Here is a 24602-nt window from a genome sequence, read left to right on the forward strand (position 1 = left end):
AGAAAATATATTGCAGGGCGGCCGGGTAGCGCAGCGGACTAAGCATCTGCCTACCACCGCAGAGACACTGGTATCGAATCCGGCTGTCAGCGTTGCCTCCGGCTTGGGCGGTCGTCATACTGACACAATTGGCGGTGTCAGCGGGAGGGAAGCCGGTGGGTGGTAATCTGGTCGTTGTAAACAGCGACTCCTACAGGTCGGTCAGGGCGCCTGCACAGCGAGGGAGGGATCTGGGTGAGGTAGTGTGATCCTCCCACGCGTTACACTTCCCCAGTGAGAGTCCTCGCTGCCAGGTGAAAAGAGGCTGCTGGCTGTCTCCTATGTATCGGAGGAAGCATGTGATAGACTTCAGGGCTCCCTAGACCGGCAAATGTGTGCAACGACCAGGAAGGGGAGGGGGGAATTGGCATAACGTCTAAATTGGGATGGGAGAAAAATACAAGAAAAATAGGAGGAGAAAAAGTGGATCAAAAATGTTTAAATATATATTGCAAGTTTTCTGAATTGTATGTGTATATATGCAAATGAGGCACTTCCTCATTAACACTTTGAGTGCCAACGACGAGATTTCTCATTAGTTCATGCCAACCATTCAGTGCCAGAGAGACGAGAGATCTCGTTTTTGATAGTTTTCTTTTTTATTAGCGATTCCCATTAATATTTCATCAATCTAGCCTCACGTTACCACTGGAACTCTCTCTGAGCTCCATTGGGAAAATACTGCCCCCTATCGTCTCTCCGGATGGTACTGCACCCCTTTGGATTGGATTGAATGAAACGCATGGAGAAAAAAAAGTCCTGCTTCCACATTTTACTTGTCAGACAAGTAACCCGAGACGATCGAAGTCATTGCCGAGCCGCAGAACAGCGGAGAATGTGTGTTTCCAGTACCCAGCGTTGGATCAATAAATATTGGATATTTGGAATGGCGATCAGGAATTGGAATAATCTTTTTGGAGAACATCTGATCTGAGGTAAGGAATCTATTTTACCAGTCTTGGGATAATCAGAGCTTTTTTCACAGATATATCAACGTGGGCCCTATGTGTGTGTGTGTGTGTGTGTGTGTGTGCTGATCAGGAAATGGATAATCGATTTTTCAGCCTGCTTCTATAGCGTGCATAAGTACACATATACTATCGATAATCTAGCGTTTATTTGAAAACGATTCATAAATAGGCTGAAAAATGACAAATTTTGTGTATTCCAGTATATTCCAGTAAAGGGGGATAATCACAGAATCTTCTGAAATGTTCTGAAACTTTCAAGAAACAAGCGTTTTTCAAAATGGTATAAAACGGAAATGAACCGATTAAAAAACAATCCATTGCAGCCACAATGCAAACAAGTCATTGATAAGCGACGGCCATATTATACATATAGCCATAATTTAAGATATAGTTTATGCGTTTGCAAATATGAGAGCTCTATCATTGAAGTGGGTGTTGGCACGGAACAGGGTTCCGGAGCACCCTAATACATAAGTATGCATACATTTTTGCAGTTGAGCAAAAATTAGCAGTTGAGTAGGCTATATGTGCTGTGTTTTTATGTCTTCCATCGCGGACCACCTTGGAAATAAGTGTTTCTTTTAATGAATGCTTTTAGGTGATATCCTCAGGAATACAAATTGGTCAAGATTATTTGTTTTTATGATGTGTTTTTAATTTCCAAGTACAAATCTAATCAAATCAAAAAAGCAGTTTTTGCAGTTGAGCTACAGGTGTTGTATATTATACAGCCTTTTCATGCATCTTTATCAAGGGAACCCTTATCCTAATGATTTTTTAAATAATATTATGATGATACGATATGGACCTAGTATGTACCACAGCCCCCTCTCAGTCATGTACCAGCCCCCTCTCAGTCATGTACCAGCCCCCTCTCAGTCATGTACCACAGACCCCTCTCAGTCATGTGCCACAGCCCCCTCTCAGTCATGTACCACAGCCCCCTCCCAGTCATGTACCACAGCCCCATCTCAGTCATGTGCCACAGCCCCATCTCAGTCATGTACCACAGCCCCCTCTCAGTCATGTACCAGCCCCCTCTCAGTCATGTACCAGCCCCCTCTCAGTCATGTACCACAGCCCCCTCTCAGTCATGTGCCACAGCCCCCTCTCAGTCATGTACCACAGCCCCCTCTCAGTCATGTACCACAGCCCCCTCCCAGTCATGTACCACAGCCCCATCTCAGGCATGTGCCACAGCCCCATCTCAGTCATGTACCACAGCCCCCTCTCAGTCATGTACCACAGCCCCCTCTCAGTCATGTACCACAGCCCCCTCCCAGTCATGTACCAGCCCCCTCTCAGTCATGTACCACAGTCCCCTCTCAGTCATGTGCCACAGCCCCCTCTCAGTCATGTGCCACAGCCCCATCTCAGGCATGTGCCACAGCCCCATCTCAGTCATGTACCACAGCCCCCTCTCAGTCATGTACCACAGCCCCCTCTCAGTCATGTACCACAGCCCCCTCCCAGTCACGTACCAGCCCCCTCTCAGTCATGTACCACAGTCCCCTCTCAGTCATGTGCCACAGCCCCCTCTCAGTCATGTACCACAGCCCCCTCTCAGTCATGTACCACAGCCCCCTCCCAGTCATGTACCACAGCCCCATCTCAGTCATGTACCACAGCCCCATCTCAGTCATGTACCACCCCCATCTCAGTCATGCACCAGCCCCCTCTCAGTCCTGTATACCAGCCCCCTCTCAGTCATGTACCAGCCCCCTCTCAGTCATGTATACCAGCCCCCTCTCAGTCATGTACCAGCCCCCTCTCAGTCATGTACCACAGCCCCCTCCCAGTCATGTACCAGCCCCCTCTCAGCCATGTACCACAGCCCCCTCTCAGTCATGTACCAGCCAGCCCCATCTCAGTCATGTACCAGCCAGCCCCATCTCAGTCATGTACCAGCCAGCCCCATCTCAGTCATGTACCAGCCCCCTCTCAGTCATGTACCAGCCCCCCTCTCAGTCATGTACCACAGCCCCCTCTCAGTCATGTACCACAGCCCCCTCTCAGTCATGTACCAGCCCCCTCTCAGTCATGTACCAGCCCCCCTCTCAGTCATGTACCAGCCCCCCTCTCAGTCCTGTATACCAGCCCCCTCTCAGTCATGTACCAGCCCCCTCTCAGTCATGTACCACAGCCCCCTCCCAGTCATGTACCAGCCCCCTCTCAGTCATGTACAGTACCAGCCCCCTCTCAGTCATGTACCACAGCCCCCTCTCAGTCATGTACCACAGCCTCCTCTCAGTCATGTACCAGCCCCCTCTCAGTCATGTACCAGCCCCCTCTCGGTCATGTATACCAGCCCCCTTTCAGTCATGTACCAGCCCCCTCTCAGTCCTGAATACCAGCCCCCTCTCAGTCATGTATACCAGCCCCCTCTGAGTCATGTACCAGCCCCCTCTGAGTCATGTACCAGCCCCCTCTCAGTCATGTATACCAGCCCCCTCTCAGTCCTGTACCAGCCCCCTCTCAGTCATCTACCAGCCAGCCCCCTCAGTCATGTACCAGCCCCCTCTCAGTCATGTACCAGCCAGCCCCCTCTCAGTCATGTATACCAGCCCCCTCTGTCATGTACCAGCCCCCCTCTCTCTCATGTATCAGCCCCCTCTCTCTCATGTACCAGCCTCCTCTCTCTCATGTACCAGCCCCCTCTCAGTCATGTATACCAGCCCCCTCTCAGTCATGTATACCAGCCCCCTCTCAGTCATGTACCAGCCCCCTCTCAGTCATGTACCACAGCCCCCTCTCAGTCATGTACCACATCCCCCTCTCAGTCATCTACCAGCCCCCTCTCAGTCATGTACCACTGCCCCATCTCAGTCATGTACCAGCCAGCCCCATCTCAGTCATGTACAAGCCCCCTCTAAGTCATGTACCACAGCCCCCTCTCAGTCATGTATACCAGCCCCCTCTCAGTCATGTATACCAGCCCCCTCTCAGTCATCTACCAGCCCCCTCTCAGTCATGTACCACAACCCCCTCTCAGTCATGTACCAGCCCCCCTCTCAGTCATGTACCAGCCCCCTCTCAGTCATGTACCAGCCAGCCCCATCTCAGTCATGTACAAGCCCCCTCTAAGTCATGTACCACAGCCCCCTCTCAGTCATGTATACCAGCCCCCTCTCAGTCATGTATACCAGCCCCCTCTCAGTCATCTACCAGCCCCCTCTCAGTCATGTACCACAGCCCCCTCTCAGTCATGTACCAGCCCCCTCTCAGTCATGTACCAGCCCCCTCTCAGTCATGTACCAGCCCCCTCTCAGTCATGTACCACAGCCCCCTCTCAGTCATGTACCACAGCCCCATCTCAGTCATGTACCAGCCAGCCCCCTCTCAGTCATGTACCAGCCCCCTCTCAGTCATGTACCAGCCAGCCCCCTCTCAGTCATGTTCCAGCCCCCTCTCAGTCATGTACCACAGCCCCCTCTCAGTCATGTACCACAGCCCCCTCTCAGTCATGTACCAGCCCCTTCTCAGTCATGTACCACAGCCCCCTCTCAGTCATGTACCAGCCCCTTCTCAGTCATGTACCACAGCCCCATCTCAGTCATGTACCAGCCAGCCCCCTCTCAGTCATGTACCAGCCCCCTCTCAGTCATGTACCAGCCAGCCCCCTCTCAGTCATGTTCCAGCCCCCTCTCAGTCATGTACCACAGCCCCCTCTCAGTCATGTACCACAGCCCCCTCTCAGTCATGTACCAGCCCCCTCTCAGTCATGTACCACAGCCCCCTCTCAGTCATGTACCAGCCCCTTCTCAGTCATGTACCACAGCCCCATCTCAGTCATGTACCAGCCAGCCCAATCTCAGTCATGTACCACAGCCCCATCGCAGTCATGTACCAGCCAGCCCCATCTCAGTCATGTACCAGCCAGCCCCATCTCAGTCATGTACCAGCCCCCTCTCAGTCATGTACCAGCCCCCCTCTGTCATGTACCACAGCCCCCTCTCAGTCAGGTACCACAGCCCCCTCTCAGTCATGTACCAGCCAGCCCCATCTCAGTCATGTACCAGCCCCCTCTCAGTCATGTACCAGCCCTCCTCTGTCATGTACCACAGCCCCCTCTCAGTCATGTACCACAGCCCCCTCTCAGTCATGTACCAGCCCCCTCTCAGTCATGTACCAGCCCCCCTCTCAGTCATGTACCAGCCCCCTCAGTCATGTACCAGCCCCCCTCTCAGTCCTGTATACCAGCCACCTCTCAGTCATGTACCAGCCCCCTCTCAGTCATGTACCAGCCCCCTCTCAGTCATGTACCACAGCCCCCTCTCAGTCATGTACCAGCCCCCTCTCAGTCATGTACCACAGCCCCATCTCAGTCATGTACCAGCCCCCTCTCATTCATGTATCAGCCCCCTCTCAGTCATGTACTAGCCCCCTCTCAGTCCTGTATACCAGCCCCCTCTCAGTCATGTACCAGCCCCCTCTCATTCATGTATACCAGCCCCCTCTCAGTCATGTATACCAGCCCCCTCTCAGTCATGTACCAGCCCCCTCTCAGTCCTGTATACCAGCCCCCTCTCAGTCATGTATACCAGACCCCTCTCAGTCACGTACCAGCCCCCTCTCAGTCATGTATACCAGCCCCCTCTCAGTCCTGTATACCAGCCCCCTCTCAGTCATGTACCAGCCCCCTCTCAGTCATGTATACCAGCCCCCTCTCAGTCATGTACCAGCCCCCTCTCAGTCATGTACCAGCCCCATCTCAGTCATGTACCAGCCCCCCTCTCAGTCATGTACTACAGCCCCCTCTCAGTCATGTACCAGCCCCCTCTGAGTCATGTACCAGCCCCCCTCTCAGTCATGTACCACAGCCCCCTCTCAGTCATGTACCACAGCCCCATCTCAGTCATGTACCAGCCCCCTCTCAGTCATGTATCAGCCCCCTCTCAGTCATGTACCAGCCCCCTCTCAGTCCTGTATACCAGCCCCCTCTCAGTCATGTACCAGCCCCCTCTCAGTCATGTATACCAGCCCCCTCTCAGTCATGTACCAGCCCCCTCTCAGTCCTGTATACCAGCCCCCTCTCAGTCATGTACCAGCCCCCTCTCAGTCATGTATACCAGCCCCCTCTCAGTCATGTACCAGCCAGCCCCCTCTCAGTCATGTATACCAGCCCCATATCAGTCATGTACCAGCCCCCTCTCAGTCATGTACCAGCCAGACCCATATCACTCATGTACCAGCCCCTCTCAGTCATGTACCAGCCCCCTCTCAGTCATGTACCACAGCCCCATCTCAGTCATGTACCAGCCCCCTCTCAGTCATGTACCAGCCCCCTCTCAGGCATGTACCACAGCCCCATCTCAGTCATGTACCAGCCCCCCTCTCAGTCATGTACCAGTCCTCTTTCAGTCATGTACCAGCCCCCTCTCAGTCATGTACCAGCCCCCCTCTCAGTCATGTACCACAGCCCCATCTCAGTCATGTACCAGCCAGCCCCCTCTCAGTCATGTATCAGCCCCCTCTCAGTCATGTACCAGCCCCCCTCTCAGTCATGTACCAGCCCTCTCTCAGTCATGTACCACAGCCCCCTCTCAGTCATATACCAGCCCCCCTCTCAGTCATGTACCAGCCCCCCTCTCAGTCATGTACCTGCACGACTGGTGGGGGTGTGCTTAGTAAGAGATGTGATTGGGCCAGCCCAGTGTCAGTCAGTACCAATGGGCCACTGTCCCAGCCTAGTAATGGGCCGGTCGTTGACCAAACTTTAAAAAATCATAACGGCCCAAAGATGCGTCGGCCCACCGTGCAAATGCCCGGTATGCCAGATGGCCAGTCCAGGCCTGGCCCTCGCTTCAGGCTAACAGAAAAGTCTGCCCGGAGCGAAGAAAATGTGACACCAAGTCCCTAATATGTGGATGGCCGGGAATGTGTTAACAGCTTGGTTAGTAAGACTTCCTCTGCTGACCTGTTGCTCTGTGTTGACCTGTTGCTCTGTTGACCTCTGCCCTCTGTGTTGCCCTCTGCCCTCTGACCTGCAGCAGGCGGAGTGTGTGAACAGTAAGCTGAGCCGGGAGGAGGAGGAGCTGGAGACTCTGAAGAGTGAATGTAACGATGCCGGCTGCAAGATCCAGAGCCTGCAGGCCGAGACGGAGTCCATCAGAGCCATGGTGTGTTACCCGTTACATACATGTTACATACGTGTTACATACACATGTTACATACACAAGATCCAGAGCCTGCAGGCCGAGACGGAGTCCATCAGAGCCATGGTGTGTTACCCGTTACATACATGTTACATACGTGTTACATACACATGTTACATACACAAGATCCAGAGCCTGCAGGCCGAGACGGAGTCCATCAGAGCCATGGTGTGTTACCCGTTACATACATGTTACATACGTGTTACATACACATGTTACATACACAAGATCCAGAGCCTGCAGGCCGAGACGGATTCCAGCAGAGCCCTGGTGCGTTACCCGTTACATACATGTTACATACCTGTTACATACATGTTACATACACATGTTACATGCACAAGATCAAGAGCCTCCAGGCCGAGACGGAGTCCATCAGAGCCCTGGTGTGTTACCCGTTACATACCAGTTACATATGTGTTACATATCTGTTACATACATGTTACATACACATGTTACATACACAAGATCCAGAGCCTGCAGGTTGAGACTGAGTCCATCAGAGCTACTGTATGGTGCGTTACCTGTTACATACATGTTACATACCTGTTACATACATGTTACATACCTGTTACATACACAAGATCCAGAGCCTCCAGACCGAGACGGAGTCCATCAGAGCTATGGTCTGTTACCTGTTACATACATGTTACATACCTGTTACATACGTGTTACATACATGTTACATACACATGATCCAGAGCCTCCAGGCCGAGACGGAGTCCATCATAGCCCTGGTGCGTTACCTGTTACATACCTGTTACATACATGTTACATGTTACATACATATTACATACACACATGTTACATACACACGTTACATACACACGTTACATACACACGTTACATACACACCACAGAACACTTTTCACCTGGCTTGGTGCAAATGTTTTTGATGATCTAAATCAAGCATTAAACAAAGCTTCCACAGCTATAAAATGCACTAACACTTCAGGTTTAGCTTCACATACTGTCCTTGTATCAAGAACCCAGTTAATCAATTTGAGGTCTAAAAAGAAAAAAGTTCTAATATCCTATTTCGTGTTTTTAAGTAGTGGGTTACCCTTTTGTTTACATTTGGATCGGGATTAGGCTTTTAAACTGTGGTTTGGGAACAATTAAAGCCACATGGACATCTTTGACATTATACTTAACCCTTTCACTACCACACTACAGAAGGTTAACCCTTTACTATCACACTACAGACGGTTAACATCACACACACACAACACATCCTCACTTACACTCTCTCACACACCCCACACACAAATACACTACAAAAAGGTCACTCAAAAAAATAAACAGGGCGCCCCAGTGGGCGACACGGCCGACCCGGGTTCGACTCCCGAACCCGTCGTTATTTGCCGAATGTCTTCCCCCCACTCTGTCTCCCATTCCTCCTCTGTCTCTCACTACTGGACTGCCCAGTAGAAATAAAGCGATAAAAACGCAAAAAATAAAATCTTAAAAAAAACAAAAAACAAAAAAAAAAAACAGATACATATATACTATATATATAAATGCGTATATTATTGCCTTTATTCTTAAGCTTAGCATTGTATTTTCTTTGTATTACTTTTTTTATGAATAAATGAATGCATATTTTTCACAAAAACACACTTGTGTGGACTTACAAAAAGAAAAAATCACAAATATACATATTCAAAGTAAGCTCACACACAAAATCCCAACTCAGTAGGCTGAAGCACAGGCTTATTTTTAGCCTATCCTTTACAATTCTTAAAAACAAAATATATTTTAATATTAAAAAACCTTAAAATATGCTTTATCATGTCTACTTTATTTTATAATTTGTATCTTTGCACAATCGAGGTGGGCAGCGTGGCCACCTCCATCTCACTGCACATCTCGTGTCGGTATGTGTAAATAACGTAATGTAAAAAGGGTAGGCAATTATAAGCTTCGGCTTCAGCCTACACCTTTTCAGTAATTTTTATATATTATTTTAGTTTCTTTTAAATGTTCTACTACTATGCTTTGTAAAAGAAGACCGAAATAAAATCATTCATTCATTCATTCATTCATTCAAACCCCACAGAAGCGCGGTCTGGAGAGCTCGCTGGGCGACGCGAGGCACTGGCACGACATGGAGCTGCAGAACATGGGCTCCGTGATCGGGAAGCTGGAGGGCGAGCTGGGCGACGTGCGCGCGGACGTGGACCAGCAGCGCCGCGACTACGACACGCTGATGGGCAACAAGCTGCGGCTGGAGCAGGAGATTGGGACGTACCACGGCATCCTGGACGGAGAGGAGAGCCGCTACCACCCCGCCACGTGAGTTACATACATGTTACATACACACGCTACCACCCCACCACGTGAGTTACATACACACACTACCACCCCGCCATGTGAGTTACATACATGTTACATACACACGCTACCACCCCACCACGTGAGTTACATACATGTTACATTACACACGCTACCACCCTGCCATGTGAGTTACATTACACATGCTACCACCCCACCATGTGAGTTACATACACACGCTACCACCCCGCCACGTGAGTTACATACATGTTACATACACACGCTACCACCCCACCACGTGAGTTACATACACACGCTACCACCCCGCCACGTGAGTTACATACACACGCTACCACCCCGCCACGTGAGTTACATACACACACTACCACCCCGCCACGTGAGTTACATACACACGCTACCACCCCGCCACGTGAGTTACATACACACGCTACCACCCCACCACGTGAGTTACATACATGTTACATACACACGCTACCACCCCACCATGTGAGTTACATACATGTTACATACACACGCTACCACCCCGCCACATGAGTTACATACACACGCTACCACCCCGCCACATGAGTTACATACATGTTACATACACACGCTACCACCCCACCACGTGAGTTACATACATGTTACATACACACGCTACCACCCCGCCACGTGAGTTACATACACACGCTACCACCCCGCCACATGAGTTACATCACACATTACATACATACGTTACACACACATGTTACATACACACGTTACATACACACATTACACACACATGTTACACGTTACATACACGTTACATACACACATTACATACACATGTCATATACATGTGTTACATACACACATGACATACATGTGTTACATACACACGTTACATACATGTGTTACATACACACATTACATACACACGTTACATACACACGTTACATACATGTTACATACACATGTTACGTACACACGTTACACACACGTTACATACACACGTTACATACACATGTTACACACACATTATATATGTAACGGATGGTATCGTGAAGCGCAGTCAAGAAGGGCTGGGGTGAGTAGCGGTGCTATGGGTTAAACTCACTTTCGCATCCTCAAAAGACGCATAAATACATCACTTAGAAGTGGATTCACCTCTTGGTATAGCGGTCTGTGTTGCTGCCTGCGGTGTGGGAGACCAGGGTTCGACTCCCACTCGAAGTTTGAGGTGACGTTGTCACAACCGTTACATACACATGTTACGTGTTACAAACACGTTTTACATAAATCAAATCAAATCAAATGTATTTGTAAGGCCCGACAACACACGTTAATGTCCCCATGGGCCGGACACGTCTTCTTTAACACAATGGGGACGAACAACGTATATATCCGTGTTTCGATTCCACCCGTTGTGGACAGAAGCACGGATAAATCCGTGGCAAGTTGTTATTGCTTTTATTCCATTTTAATAACCTATTCAAGGTCACCGAGCGGCACTGCAGATATACCCTACTCTTTGAATTCGAGAAGGTGCAATACCGGCCAGATCCTCTTAGGGGCGATATCGCGATAATGCAGTGTTCCCTGTGGCCGAACGGTGGACTATTTTTTTTTTACTTTCAATGGAGTTTTATGTTAGCTCGATTCTGGATCTGCAGCCTGTAGCTTGGATTACGTTTTGCATCGCAGATTTCACCATGCAATAAGGGGATTTATCATCAGCCAATGGACATATCGATCTACCAGATGGCGATCGATAACGGGGAAATGCTCAGGGGGATCCCACCGGACCACGGTAAGATCTTTTTCACGTAAAGTACATCCCGATCGGGCCTTGTTTTGATGGCTAATGAGGGCCTATGAGGCTAATGAGGCTAATACGGTTATTGGTAATCAATAATCAGAAACGACGTCCCCCGCCCCCCCCCCCCCCCCCTTCATGCATACATGCGTGAAGATCGTGCCGATCATATGCAGTTTGAGTTTTAACTGGAGCGTATCTATAACCAAAATGCCATTGGATTTAACGTTATTAGCTATTAGCCCATTATCTCGGCTTCCAGGAAATATACTAGACCAAATTCCGGTATAATGCTTATATTCACGGCGCTATAAAATGAGAACGTATTGATGAAAAAAAGATTCTTTAAGCCATTTTGAAGGGACGGTTTATGGTCTCAATTCACAATGAGAATGGACAGATAGCAATACTATAAAGTATAGATTTAGCTCTACAAACAGCCCCACGTCTGTTTACATATCCCGGTCCTCTTGAGATTAATTAGACTCATCCCAGTGGCCGCGAAAGTGTTAAGGCGAGACAGTACCCACAAAATCGCCGTTTTGCTTTGCGATACTGTATCGATACCAGTGATGGGAATAACGGCGTTATAAATAACGGCGTTACTAACGGTGTTAGTTTTTTCAGTAACGCGTAATCTAACGGATTACTCTTCCAATCTTAATAACGCCGTTACCGTTACTGCCAGAAAATGCTGCGCGTTACTACTGTATGATTGAAGCAGTTTTTTTCATCAGACAGATCTCTGCGCCAACACACACAAACACGCCGCGCATCGCCAACACACACACGGCGCGCATCGCAGACACACACACGGCGCGCATCGCAGACACACACACGCCGCGCATCGCAGAAACACACACACATGCAGCGCATCGCAGAAACACACACACACGTCGCCAACAAACAACAACAACATTCTCCCCCGCTGATCAAATAAAAAAAAGAAACATACTTTTTCGGACTGATCATCTGAGCTCCTCTCCAGTTAAATCCAAATAATCCTCTGCCATTGCTGTAATATGTCATCTGTTCTCTAGTATTTAGTCTCGTGCAGTTAAATCCTCTCTAGAAGGGAAAGTGAAACTTATCAAGCCTATAAGTTGTTAAAGGGGCAGTAGGCAATTAATTTACTCTGGATGCCTGAACACAGAATGACACCAGAATCACTGACTACCACGGCAAGCCTATAGAAAATTATTCTATTTAATAATAATAATTATAATAATGATCATAAATATAATATATTTTAAAAAAGTTATTAAAAAATGTAATTATATTAATCATAATAATTATAAATATTTATTTTCTGTTGTACCGAACTCGTACCGAACCGTGACCCCAATACCGAGGTACGTACCGAACCGTGGCTTCTGTGTACCGTTACCAGTGTTGGGACTAACGCGTTACAAAGTAACGCGTTACAGTAACGAAGTTACTTTTTGCCGTAAATAGTACTCTAACGCATTACTTTTTAAATTCAGTGACGCTACTTACGTTACTGAATGGTTTGTTAGTTCGTTACTGCGTTCTTTGTATGTAGATTCATAGCGAGCGTCCTTATTTCGCCTGTTTCGGTTACTGTAGAGAGCGTCTATTTCTTTCCGTAGCTTCATTTCTGGTTTGCGCATTTCTGATTGGCCACTGACTGACGTTCTCTGACGTTCTCTGGCCAGACAGCGTCAGTCAGTGGCCACTGGCCAATCAGAAATGAGCAAACCAGAAATGAGGCTACGGAAAGAAATAGACGCTCTCTATAGTAAACAACAAGAGGACGCTCGCTATGAATCTACATAATAAGAACGCAGTAATAACGAACTAACAAACCATTTAGCAACTACTTGGAGAGATAATTAATATACAACATGGAAACGAGATAAAGAACAAGTTTGAAGGGCTGCTGGAGTCAACTGGACTAACGTTACATCTCGACCACCGCAGACTGGTGAGTGCAATGTGTTCACTGAAACTCAAGATCAACGGATTTTGACTGTACGAAATCTGCCAGGGAATCTCATAATACTAATCAAACAATATAAATATAGTCCTTTCATGCACAATTGATATCCTAACTATTCTAACGTTGCAATGCTTTGATTGATATCTTAAACAACGCTGCAAGATGGTTATGAATGAATGAATGAATGAATGAATGAATGAATGAATGAATGAATGAATGAATGAATGAATGAATGAATGAATGAATGAATGAATGAATGAATACTTTATTTAACAGATTGCAGAATGGGTACAATACAGTATGGCTCAATACATACAATTGTTAAGGGGATGCAGACTTGAGAAAGACGTTTGTCTTGTTTCCATCAGGGTCCCCCATTTTCAATTCATATAGACATTTATGACATACACAACATACATGACATTTATGGCATAGGGACATATAGGTATTTAGTACTGATAATTTGTGACATAAGCGGTATTCAAATATACAGTGCTGTTACCCCTAGATCCTGACAGAGTATATACATATGATGGGGAGGGGACTGTACATTAGGAGGGGGTGGGTGGGTGGGAGAGAAATATACATACAGCGGGGAGGGAATATATAATGAAACGCTCTAGACCACATTGCTTAGCAGAGTTCGGTGATGTGAATGGAAACTGTCAAGTTGATCAACCGATTTTGAGTATATGGGGCATGGGACTTGAGCAATTTTTTTTTTTAAATAACTAAATAGTTACTTTTCACAGTAACTCATTACTTTTGGGTGTAAGTAACTAGTACAGTAACGAAGTTACTTTGAAATGAAGTAACTATTAAAGTAACTGAGTTACTATTTTTGATCCACTATATGAACATAGTAATTATAATATCTACATATAGATGGCATTTGATTGGAGGCTAGTCTCACTTTGTCCCACAGCAACATTAAAATAGTTTAGATTTGTGCATGTTTATGTAAAAAAATGATTTGAAAGTAACGCAATAGTTACTTTCTGAAGTAACTGGTTACTTTTATAATTTGTAACTGAGTAAGTAATTTAGTTACTTTTTGGAAGAAGTAACTAGTAACTGTAACTAGTTATTTTTTTAAAGTAACTTGCCCAACACTGATCGATACAGGGACGCCAAGTATCGATATTTAATTATTCATAAAAAATATATATATATATTTTTTTTTGTATAAGGAAGTTGCATTGTTCATTTCAATACCTGTAATAGTACAGTAGTCCACACACACACATGTGCATTCAGTTAAGTTGGAATATGACTGTAATATAAACAGTTCAGTTTGTCAGGTACATGCAACACAGATTACAGTGTTTACATCCCTCTGCTTGAGAAAATACCATGTTCTGCAATAAAAATTATTGAAGTGAGATGAACAGACTGAACTTTATTTTATTAGATAAAACATGTTGACAGTTTTACTTTGCAGTTCAATTTTTTTTTATAAAAAATTGATTAAAAAAGAATATATATATATATATAGCATTCGCAATATATCGAGTATCGCGGCCCAAGTATCGTATTGCGAGATCTCTGGCGATTCCCACCCCTATGCAATACGTTTCATTGTTTCGTCATTCTTCTTGAAATTGCATTTCATATTGCAACATACTTCATATTGCAACATTTCATATCAACATGATCTGTCTTGGGGTTGTTTGCGCAACATTCCCCCTTCAAAATATTACAATTCTACCTTTTCAGCAAAGCACAACATAAAAGTATTTACCTTATTTGCTAATATCCAGGCCAGGAGGAGGCTTGGGTCAGTTATTCACCGCAGGCTGCAGGGATCACTTGTTTGGTTTCTCTCCTCAGTAACGACACATTCAACAGAGGAGGCTTGGGCAACACAAGTTATTCACAGCACAGCAGACTGTAGGGATCACTTGTTTGGTTTCTCTCCTCAAGTTTTCAAGTTTCTTTAATAGTTGTCATACAGAAGTACAGAATACTTTTATACAAAATGCTTCTTACTGTTACGCTCCAGAGACTGTGCAAGACAAGATAAGTATGAAATAAAATAACATAGTATAGCATGTAAATTAGAAGTAAAAAAAAAATGAGGTCACAGTGTTCAGTATAGACATATGTACAATGTTCGATGCAGAATAGACGTAACTGAGTTACCATATAATATACAATACTATATAGTGCAAGGCAGAAATGGGATGAGGTGCAATTTAGGTACAATTTACAGTAGGTGTACGAGTTGTAGTGCAAATCCTTTATCAATAAATATAAAGTGTGTTTGTGTGATCTAAAGTGTGGAGAGTGGGTGCTGCAGTGTGTTGTTTGTTTAAGTGAGTGTGTGCGTGTGGGTGTGTGTGCTGTGTGCATTTGATGGTTGTTGCATAGTGTTTATTGTTCGTTTAGCAGCCTGATGGCCTGGGGATAGAAGCTTCTTCTGAGTCTTTCTGTGCTCGCCTTAAGACTCCGGTATCGCTTGCCTGACCGCAGCAGTTCAAAGAGGCAGTTGTTCGGGTGGCTCGAGTCCTTAATAATTCTCTTAGCCTTCCCCTTGCACCGCTTGTTGTAAATGTTCTGGAGGGTGGAAAGCCCCCCTCCAATTGTGCGTTCGGCTGAACGTGTCACTCTTTGTAGTCTGCTACGGTCTTGTGCAGTGCTATTCCCAAACCAGGAGGTGATGTTGCCAGTCAGGATGCTCTCTATTGTACATGAGTAGAAGTTCCTAAGGATCTTCTGACTGACTTGGAACTTCCTTAGGCGCCTGAGGAAGTAGAGGCGTTGTCGTGCCTTCTTCACAACACTGTCAATGTGTGTGGTCCATGTCAAATCCTCGGATATGTGGGCTCCGAGGTACTTGAAACTGTTCACTCTCTCAACCGGTGCCCCGTCGATGCTGAGGGGGCTGTAGTCCTTGACCCCCGACCTCCTGAAGTCCACAATCATCTCTTTTGTTTTGCTGACGTTCAGGGAGAGGCAGTTCTCCTGACACCACTGTGACAGATTCTCTACCTCTTCCAGGTAGGCCCTTTCGTCGTTGGCAAAGATCAGGCCCACCACTACTGTGTCATCAGCAAATTTGATGATGGTGTTGTTGTTCCGCTGTGCTACGCAGTCATGTGTGTACAGGGAGTAGAGGAGGGGGCTCAGAACACAGCCCGGGGGGGCCCCTATGTTGAGCGTGATCCTCAGTAACGACACATTCAACAGAGGAGGCTTGGGCAACACATGTTATTCACCGCACAGCAGAGCAGACTGTAGGGATCACTTGTTTGGTTTCTCGCCTCAGTAACGACACATTCAACAGAGGAGGCTTGGGCAACACGTTATTCACCGCACAGCAAAGCAGACTGTAGGGATCACTTGTTTGGTTTCTCTCCTCAGTAACGACACATTCAACAGAGGAGGCTTGGGCAACACATGTTATTCACCGCACAGCAGAGCAGACTGTAGGGATCACTTGTTTGGTTTCTCTCCTCAGTAACAACACATTCCAGGAAATATACAAATGGTAGAACACTTTAGATGTCTTGGAGTTGAAATATTCCCCACTATATGCCAAACAGTGAAGTATAATTATACAGGAATCCAAGAAAGGATCACAAATGACTTTGACAGGTGGTCAAAACATAAAAACTCAGTACAGGCCCGAGTATCAATAGTTAAAATGGATGTTTTACACAGAATCAACTTCTTCAGCTCAATGCTACCGTTACACCCCCCCCCCCCCCTGCTGGCTACTGGAAAAAATTACACTCCACCGCATATAAATGTATTTGGAACAACAAACCTCCACGAATTAAAAGATCCACCGCACAGAGAAACAAAGCCGACGGAGGTTTAGCATTTCCAGACTTCTACCACTATTTTAAAGTGTACTCTTTAAGACCACTGATCACCTGGTTTGATTCTCAAGCATCTGTATCCTGGAGAACATTAGAAGAAAACATTGTGGCACCACATAGACTGCAGGATGTAGTATACTATACACCAACCTATCAATTAAGCAATGCAACTTGAAATTTGTCCCTCTTATTACACATGTGATCCGGATATGGCATGAAACACAATTTTTTTTTACTAACCAACATAAATGGCATAAACACTCCCATATTTAATAACAATACACTCCTTATTGTACAACAACCTATCAGATTTCCCAAATGGGAAAAGAATGGCATACATACATTGGGAGATATCTTCAACGAACGGGGTTTCTGTAGCTATCAAGATATATTTAACTGGTCTGGGCAAACGTTCGGCTATCGTCACGTAACCCGGATCATCAACAGATTAATCTTAATTTTATTCATAGGACTTACCTAACTCCTATTCGATTGAACCGTATGGGGCTTAAACAAGACTCTCGATGTTCCTTATGTACAAACGGTGATGATGGTACATTTATGCATATGTATTGGGAATGTCCGCCTGTTAAGATATTTTGGGAAGAAATAACCACACTATTATCAGGATTTTTGTATTTGACAATACCTGTAATGCCTTCTGTATTGTTGCTGAATGATGTCTCTCAGTTATCCCACTCTGTACACATAAAGAGGCTAATCTTGTCTGGTATTACGGCTGCCAAAAAGCTAATAGCATCACGCTGGATTCAACCTGATAAAATGTGCCGGAGGGGATTCTTACATATCTTGATGTGATTTACCTGGAGATATCTACCGCACGAATTCTAGGTATTAATGAAGCCAGCATAGAAATCTGGTTAGGGGTGGTGGAGAGGATAAAACATTATATGAACTATTAACCCTTGGTATCAAACGGAATAATGGATGTATTCAAGGGGGGTCCGGTGGGGGGGGAAGAACGAGTAAGAGCATGTATGTGTTTAATAGTGGATTTCTACTGTAAAGGTTTGTATGTCATGTCAAAAAATAAATAAAAATAAAAAAACATTTGTTCAAAAAAAATGTGTTAGTTAGTAGTTAGTTATTAGTTAAAGGGGAATTCCACTGCAAAGCAACATTCAACTAATTTACCAGATTGAGGAATAACCGATTCATTCTCTCTATGTGGCCAAAGGGATCTCTGCTCGGAGACATTGGCCGCAAAAGAGGCTAATTTGGTAGAGCCAGACGCTATAACGAATGTTTTTGCTTTACTACAGAGTTAAATGATCTCACAGGGTTTACCCTTTGTCGTGTGGCAGTGAAAGGGTTAACCTTATGTATTGTCACAGTGAAAGGGTTAACCCTTTGTCGTGTGGCAGTGAAAAGGTTAACCTTATGTATTGTCGCAGTGAAAGGGTAAACAATTTGGTAGTGTGGTAGTGAAAGGGTTAATGCAGACATAAACAGTAGCTAACATGTTACAAATGACACCTGAACACATAGGTTCCTTGATTATAAGTTGCCCTTAAAGAAAATTTATATGAGCTTGGGATGTGCACAAGTGGACTTGTTCATGGTCGGCTCGTTGGTGGGTGGTCTGTGCCCACGTCCAATGGCCTGGGACAGCGTGGCCTAAAGGTTAGAGAAGCAGGTTCCATCCCCCGGACCGGCAGGAAAAATCTGGGCTGGGGAAGTGAATTAATAACTCTCTCCCATACCCTTAACACCAACCGCTGAGGTGCCCTTGAGCAAGGCACTTAACCCCCAACTGCTCCAGTGGAGTTGCTTGATTGATTGATTGATTGATTGAAAACTTTATTAACAGATTGCAGAATGGGTACAGTACAGTACAGCTCAATACATACAATTGTTAAGGGGATGCAGACCAGAGAAAGACTTTCGTCTTGTTTACATCAGGGTCCCCCATTTTCAATTCATCGTAACATATATGACATACATGACATACAGATAGACAGTACTGCTACATCTATACATTTATGACATACTAGATTTGCGAATACAGTACTGTTTGTGATACAAAAAGAGTAAAAAAAAAAAAAAAAAAAGTATATACATTTGGCGTAGAAACTGTACATTGGATTGGGTAGGTGGGGGGGGACTGTACATTGGAGGTGGTTGGGTGGGTGGGGGAGGGGGGGGGTTGGGTAGGAGTGGGGGGGGTGGGTAGGAGGGGTGGGTGGGGGACACTGTACAACTATACAAACAAAACTGTACATTGGAATATTGACAAGACCATACTTGGTAATTTACTGTACATTGGAGGGGGTTGTGTTAGGACATTTACAGGGGCCAGTTTCGAATTGCAGTCTCCCGTAGGTGTTCTTTGAGAGTGTTTTTGAAAGTGGGTAGTGATTCACATTCCTTTACAGCTTTGGGTAGGGCGTTCCACATTGATGTGGCATAATTGCGAAATGTGTTTAGTCCCTTGTTTGAGCCAAATCTGGGTTTAACATGATTTGTGGAGCTCCCTCTGGTGTTGTGATCGTGGTATTCACTGACCTTTGGGAAGTATTTTGACATGTACATGGGTACCTTGGTCGTGTAGTGTATCTTGTAGACCAGGCCCATTGCAAGTTGCTGTACTCTGTTGTCTACTCTAAGCCATCCTAGGTTGTCAAAGTGGGCAGGGGTGAGGTGGGTTCTAGGAGTAAGGTCAAGCAGTAGTCTGACCAGTTTGTTTTGAGATGTTTGTAATTTTGTTTTTAGCGCCTTTGAGGTGCTTTGGTACCATGAGGTGCAAGCATAGTCATAGTACCCTTGAATGAGTGCTCCTGCCAGAGTCTTCAGGGTATTCTTGTTTACCAGTGAGGAGATCCGGTACAAGAATCGAGTTCGTTGGTTGACTTTTTTTATTACATTGGATGCCATTTTGTCACAGGAAAGATTTGCCTCTAGGATGGAACCCAGGTAGGTAATATCTTCTTTCCTTGTGACAATATTGTCACCCACTGTAACTGAGAAGCCGTCGGTCTTGCTGAGTTTGTTATTTGAACCGAAGAGAATGGACTCTGTTTTGCCCATGTGTAATGATTTGTTATCAGCGAGCCATATGCAGATTTTGCCTAGTTCTGATCTGAGGTTTTTTTTCAACCTGTAACTTGTTCTTGTCAGAGACCAGCAGGGCTGAGTCGTCCGCAAACAGGAACAAGTTGCATTCACAAGCTGACGACATGTCATTTGCATAAATTAGGAACAGTAGCGGACCTAGTATGCTTCCTTGTGGAACACCACAGCTTACTGTGAGGGGGGGGGGGGGGTAGGCCAATTGGCTCAGTGGCCAATGGTGTCAGACTGTGGTTGTACTGGGCAGCTCCCAGGTGTGAATGGAACTGTGTGAATGTGAAGCAGGGCGTAGCTGAAAAAGAGCATCCGTGATCAGAGAACCTACCCTGGTAAATAAAGGTAAAACAAATAAAAATGATGAGGAATCTATGAGGAATAGATGACGAGTAAAAACACAATACTCACCGCAGCATCTGGAACACTTCCATGGAACCTACGGCCATCATGCTAGAACCATCTAACACCTAACCATTGTAATGGGAAATATTAAAGGACTAAACGTTGAGCCGTTTACAAATCATTCTGAGTCATTATTAATGATAAGAAAGTTTATTTAACAATAAGAAGAAAGGTTATTTCACCGCGGCCAGGTCTGAAAGGACAGTCTATAGTCAGAGACAATATGTTAACCCACTAGCGTCTGGCCATAGACTGACCGAGAGTGCTGTTTCAGACATATGTTAAATACACAGTTGTCAGTCATAACATAATATCAGATATGATGATGAAGGTAAACAAAAATGGTTCTCAGTCACTGGGAGCAACAACAACTTTGTTATGACTGGTGGGATGTCAGAGTGTGTTCTTAAAGAGACATACACACATTAACCAGTCAAGCTGGTCATACTGAGAGTCAAGCTGTATAACATGATATCTCAACACAGATCTATAAGAACATGATAATATATTTCCACGACAGTTCCCCCATCTGATAATTAATCACAATCATTATCACTTCATAAAGACAACAACAAATATTATCATCATTAAACGAAAAATAACACAAATTATAATAACTCAGCATAAACTATTTTTATTATCTAAAAAACAAAAGGTCCTCTGCATAGACCCCGTGTCACATGCAAAAGAGAAGTTGCCATAACAGCCAACCATCATTAGCGTCTCTTTGCAAATGTCCAGACGTGGTCGGAGGACTCAATAGTACAGTCCAGCCTCTGGTTTTGTCAATGCCATATTTCTCCCACCACCAAGCTGAAAAATAGAATCACAAAAAAAAACACAGGAGAGTATTTTGCAGAAAAATTATTTCCCTTATTCAAAACAAATTTTTTTTGTATCAAAACTCTGTCAGTAGAGCGAAAACAGATTAACACCAAGAACACGTGACTGCAAACTGCACAGTGCTTGGAATCTCCCAGCAGAGGAAAAGCTCAAGGCTATTCCCTCAGATAGCTAAAACAAAACAAAACTACAATTTGCAAAAACATCTCCATTCTGAACAAAGTTCAGTACATTATTACCTAATATTTCTGAGATAATGTAATGTGATGTGGGTCAGACTTGCCTCTTAATCAGTTGTTGAATCTCAGGTAGGTCCCCCCCTCTCTGCCACCAAACGCCCCCGGGCCAATCCAGTCTGATGGTTCCCTCGGTCGTTGCAGATGGTCTGTTCTCTCGCACTGTCCCTGGTTCGTTTTCACAACTGAAAACAGGCTAACTGTCTTATCCTCCGACGTTAAAAGCTTGTTGATGAATCGCAGTTAGGATTGAACTGTCTTAGTTCTTTATCTTCGGCCAATGATTCGGCCAGTGATTCGGCCAGTGATGGCCCAGCTGTGGTCAGCTGTTGGGCAGTGTCTGATGTAGCTCATAGCTGCGTCGTCGTGTCCAGCTGCAGGCCAGAGCAGGCTGGCAGGCATATACCTCTCCGGGCACAGCTTCCTCTCACTGGGCAGTGGTCAGTAGGGCCGGCGGGCATTAGTTTGGCACAGAGATGGAGGACCCCCCCCTGAGAAACTACAAAGGAGAGAGGTACATACATAGGTGTACGTGGGAGAGAAGAGACAAAGGAGAGATGTGAGTGCCAGCTGGCTGTATATCTCACTATTCCAATCTCTTTTTCTTTCTTTCTTTTTTTTCTTTCTCAGCCACACAAAAAAAAAAAAAAAAAAACGTTATCACACATTATAGACAGTTACACACTAAAACGGTAGAAAGGGTCCACTCCAGGTTTTGAAGTTAGGACATTCTATAGTACCTCAACTCAGCTCCAACGCAGTTTCCTAAGTCATGACAACAACAAAAAACAACTGTCTAACTAAGAGTCTCGTCGGCAAACAGGTCATAATGATTTCTGCAGGTCACATGAAATTAGATGATCTCCGTTGCTAGCAGCTACTAAACATGCAAGTACTGAACAGGTCAAAACAGACTGAATGGCAAATGACGGTAGGTCTGAAAAACATAGGTAAATTCTCCCGACTCACAGTCCCGCGTTCCCGCCTCCTTGTGAGAAAAAAAAATCCTTATAGTAAATTTGAAATTTGAAATTTATTTGAAGGATAAACCCCTTGAGATATGCTATCTCGTTTTCGAGGGGGTCCTTAACATAGGATACAAAACATACAATACAATACAATACATAACAAAACAAAAAACAAGACAACAAATGCACTTATACACTGACAGACGCTCTCCCAAGCTCACTCCCACAATCCACACTGATTCCTCCCAAGAGGATCACCAATAAATATATATATGTTCCCTTATAAAACACAAACAAAATTATAATTTGATCTGAAACGACATTTAAGCCCTAACACAGTAAATCAATAACAGGTGCAAGTAGTCTGTAGATGAGTGAACAAAGATATCTTGAATAACCGGTAAGAAGTAAGAGATCTGAGTGAACTAGGCAGTTTGTACAGACAAACAAAAATGGAATTAACCCTCAGAGCACTGCCTCCCTTGTCCATGACCCCATGAGAAAGTACCCTTATACCCTAGTTCTTACCAGGTAAAATAATTAAAGATAATCAACCCCTGTGGAACATACTGTCTCTTTTTCCCTTCACGGCAGGATCACCTATTCACAGCGTTCCAAAAGACCTTTTAAAACCCCAAAAAAATCCTCCCCCAGGACCACCCTTAAACACAGCTATCTCCCTCTGCTAACAGCCCTCATTTACAATCCCACAGCGCAGTCCCAATTCCTGCCCCTATGTAAAAAAAACAAATACAGAGCCTGCAGAGCAGAACTAGCGCTATATATATATAATTTTGAAGCCCAAAAACCCCCACCCCTCTTCTTCGGGATGCAGACTTGAACTCAACATCTTTTATTATACTCGTGGTAGGCCCCCGCACCCCGTCTATAAGGCACAAGGCTCCGGGACATACCAAGATTGAGAAACTATAGAAAAAACCATCGCCAGTCTACCAAGCACAGTAATATACCAATACAATGAAAAAAAATAACCACTGCAGAGCACATAGTAATATACATTTAAAAAATAGCTCTGACCGGCACCATGTTCTAGTTTAGACCTCTAATTATAAATTTAAAAACAAAAAATGTTTTAAACAGAGTGACTCAAAATAACTGAAAACAAACACGTGCACGCCTGTGACAGACGTATAAGTAGGCTGTGCCTGAGATTATCTGATTGGCTAATGCCACCTGCCCAGTGAACTAGTCAATAATCTCCACAAACAGAGCAAGTTTCACACATACACGCATCAAGAAGCTAGATGACTATGAACAAAAACACCCTCTAACTACCAGACGGAGCTGTGGTTCCCAAGTCTTGGTTGATTAGAAGACTCTTATTGGGGGTCGTATTAATTAACCTGACTGTTTGTGTGAGTGTCATACTCCTATTTGGAACTGTTGCCTGAACTAAAAACAATCTCCTAATGTATCCAAAACAAATATGTTCGAGCTTAGAAGTCAAACTCAAACGAACAAATCCAAACAATTCAAACAGGTGCTCCTTACAATCTGATATGACTCACAAATAGCTTCTAAAACCTACACTGCAGCCAAAGAAGGACTGCTAGGCCCACCACATGTCTAATCTAACAAAAATACTTACATCAGGTCCTAACACTAATTATATTCTCCGGTCCCCTAACCTACCTATACTGAAAGCGAATGCACTGTAGACCTAGCTTTCTTCAACCACACCTGCTACCAGCCAAAGATCATATCGACCATATACCCGTCAAGTATATTGTATAGTACAAGACAAGTATATGGTACTAATCCCTTCAATGACTGCCCCAGGGTTACGTGGTACACAGGAAGCTAAACACAGCCAGAAAACAATGAAAGTACCTACTTGTGGTGTCCACTAAACTAAATATTTAAACAGCATATAAGTGGTCAAATCAAATTATAAATTAAGAGCATACTCACCTGTTTGAAGACCGGCTAGAGCCCCCATGTTACATTCAAGCCTAAAGTATGGCTCGTGTAGGCCTTGAATGCAAAGTGGTGGACACAGGACAAGACAGGAGTTTATCAAAAATAAC

At 45.0% G+C, this 24602-nt stretch overlaps 1 protein-coding gene across 1 annotated transcript in view; it reads left to right on the forward strand.

The window, feature by feature from the left end:
* bfsp2 (beaded filament structural protein 2, phakinin) overlaps positions 1-24602 on the forward strand; it is a gene marked incomplete at its 5' end in the record, with an annotated part of 67058 nt that overhangs the window by 24272 nt on the left and 18184 nt on the right. The window contains 2 exons of the mRNA XM_084312980.1: positions 7001-7129; positions 9222-9457. Of these exons, the coding sequence (XP_084169106.1) occupies positions 7001-7129; positions 9222-9457 (365 nt within the window). The remainder of the gene's footprint in view (positions 1-7000; positions 7130-9221; positions 9458-24602) is intronic.

This window comes from Notolepis coatsorum, assembly GCF_963971535.1.
Source record: "Notolepis coatsorum genome assembly, chromosome: 4".
Taxonomy (NCBI): domain Eukaryota; kingdom Metazoa; phylum Chordata; class Actinopteri; order Aulopiformes; family Paralepididae; genus Notolepis; species Notolepis coatsorum.